At 34.2% G+C, this 2,868-nt stretch overlaps 1 protein-coding gene across 1 annotated transcript; it reads right to left on the minus strand.

The window, feature by feature from the left end:
- Positions 1–246: 246 nt before the first annotated feature.
- Positions 247–1,706, minus strand: LOC137730251 (ribonuclease S-7-like). The gene is made up of 2 exons (XM_068469314.1): positions 1,215–1,706; positions 247–1,011 (listed from the first exon to the last, which is right to left on the minus strand). The coding sequence occupies exons 1-2, from the start codon at positions 1,464–1,466 to the stop codon at positions 523–525; spliced, it is 741 nt and encodes a 246-aa protein (XP_068325415.1). The 5' UTR covers positions 1,467–1,706; the 3' UTR covers positions 247–522.
- Between the last annotated feature and the right edge of the window lie 1,162 nt (positions 1,707–2,868).

Raw genomic sequence — 2,868 nt, forward strand, 5'->3', positions numbered from 1 at the left:
CATGAATACTAATTAATTACCTGAACTTATATTCGTGATTCAAGTTGGTGCTGATCTCGTGAATCAAGTATTAGCTCTAGTGGGATAATGTAAGTTCTAACGAGAGCTGAACACTTGATCATCTTTAGTTTGGAGACGTGAGGATATAAGATATAGGAATTAACTAAGGTTGTAAGCTGATAAGGAATTTGTATATTCAGCTAAAACAGTCACGATAGTGTTGAAACACTTATAATGGATGTGAATGATAGATTATTGATTAGGTTATTGATTAGGATTGTATAATTGGAAGAGTCCTTATTAATCATCATCGTATGTAGTATAAAACAAGGGGTCCCTGCGCTCTCTCAATCACTCAAAATAAATAATACTCAAATCCCATTCATTGAGCGATTGCATCCAGTTGAGGAGAGCTGCAGAAGATCCCTAGTTTCCAAGAGATGTCTTCTTCAGTTTAATGGTTACTTTTGGTACTGTGATTATTGTATTCCTCTTACTTTATTTATATTGATCTTACAGTTGTTACCATAGCTTTATGTGGGCTATACTTGGTACAGTTTCCGGGAGTTTGTCGTCAAACTTGCAACTGGTTGTTTCGCCTGGATCACAGTCAATTCTGTTATTGCCAGATTCATCATAGCAGAGGGCGACTTGGGCCAAATATATTAATTTCTTGCTCTGCTTCTGCATTTGTTGATAGCATCTGATATTGACGGAATGTCCGCCAGTTTCGGACTCAATGGCCTTTGTTATCTGATCGATGGAGTACAATTTGTATAACGACATCTTTGGCTGAAGTGGTTGGGGTACAATATTAGCCTTCTGCAGGATTTGAGCTATATCAAAATCATGGTACGTCGCTAGGGTCTTCCGGAAGTACTCGGTCTTCGGGAACACGTTGTCGGAGCACTTTCCGTGCTTATCATACTCTCTTTGCCAGAATTCGACATGGTCCCCTTTTCTCCAATCCCACCACGAACTGAGTAGCTCCTTTTTCAGTGCATCATCCATCTACATATATTATTTAATTAAAACATAAGAAGAAAACTAGTTAAGAATACACGTACATACACGGAAACACACGTACATATACGGTACACATGTAGGGAGATATATAATGATACATATATACACATATACATATATACATACATACACATACGTAGGGACACACATGAATATTAACTATTGAGAGTTAATTTGTGAATAATTACCCCATTCACATTAAAGGCATCCCCCATGCAGGTAAGGGATGAAGAGGATGATTTATTCGCAGGCCAGAGACCATGAATAGTGAACTGAAGATGAGATGGTTGCATGATGTGGCATTTATTCACCCCCCCTATAGCTTGGCATTCAGCAGCTGGCCAGAACTGAACATGCATAAAGTATTGGAATGGTGTGTAAGCGGATGAAACTGTGACAAACAAGAAGAAAAATATGACTTGCACTAACTTTGACTCCATTTCTATTTCTACCTGATGTTTTGAAGACGAAGTTGCATGTATTTATAGTACCTATGGGGTGGAGGTGGAGGTGGAGGTGGTGAAGGGGTTAAAAGGAAACGATCGAAACAGATGCGAAATTGCGAAAAACTTAATTAAGTAACATTCCTACTCCCACTACAAATGAAAATCAATACAAGTCTGCAATTCAGTATATAACTTGTTACATATCACTATCAAGTTTTCAATTTATAGGCAAAAGAAACTGCATGCATGTGTGGACATGCTGTGAGAAATTTGTATCCAACACAGATTATTGTTTTGTTTCCATTTCAAAAATTCACCAACAAATTACACATATACATTTTCAAGTACTCCATCACGACCATTACACATGCCACCTTCCCCATCTAAAGAATAAGTTAATTTCTAATCAAGCCAAGGTTGCTCACGAGAGGAACCTTCATTCGACCTGAATGTCATGAATATCAATCAATAAGAAACCCACTTAGTTTTATGGCTTTTCTTCCCTTTATGGTAAATATGGAATTAAATTGAAAAATTCTTAATTATATACAAATCATTTACCTATGATATTGATGTTTCAAACACTATCTTTTCTTCCTTTTTTTTTTCTTTTTTCTGTTTTTTTTTTTTTTTTTTGGTTGAATTGTAGAGGCTATTTCTATGAAAAATATTTACTTAACTTCTTCATTTAATTACCTATAAGATAGCTGGGTAGCCATCGATCTATCTTCAATGAAGATACCAAGACAATTATATACCTAAAGCAAAGATATAAACACGATTTTGAGTTATCACCATAACAAGTTCTAAAACATGTAGAAGCAAAAAGAATATATACTACATGTAGTTAAGGTTCTCACCATGCCAAATTTCAATACAAATGATTCCTCCATATATGGTACAATAACAAAAACAACAAACTCAAAATTCAAAATTCAAACCAAACAATACAAAACCAAAATAATATGTACAATAATGACAAATAAAATATGAAAAAAAATGGTATTAATATTGCGTGGTTTACATGCGTTGCTCACAAAATGGGAAAAATAGATGTAAAAAAAATGAATGACTCAACCTAAAAATTAGCTTACTCATCAATCTAAATATGGAAAGTAAATTGGGGGTAGCAATGTAGTCAATGGGTTTAAATTGAAGAAATAAAATTCAGAAAAAAATGCTTATCGTTTTTAAATCCTAGGCCTAGGCTAATCTTATAATAGTATACTTTAAATAATATCCTTAATAATAATGGTAGAGGAAGCGTGTAACCGTGTAATAAGATAATCTTACATTCTTAATAGAAAGTAGGGTTGGCAGATAAGATGCATAAATACTTTTTACCAAATTTAAAATAAGAAATATAGATACAATGAATGCATATCTCAATACACTA

Source organism: Pyrus communis, chromosome 1 (assembly GCF_963583255.1).
Source record: "Pyrus communis chromosome 1, drPyrComm1.1, whole genome shotgun sequence".
Taxonomy (NCBI): Eukaryota; Viridiplantae; Streptophyta; class Magnoliopsida; order Rosales; family Rosaceae; genus Pyrus; species Pyrus communis.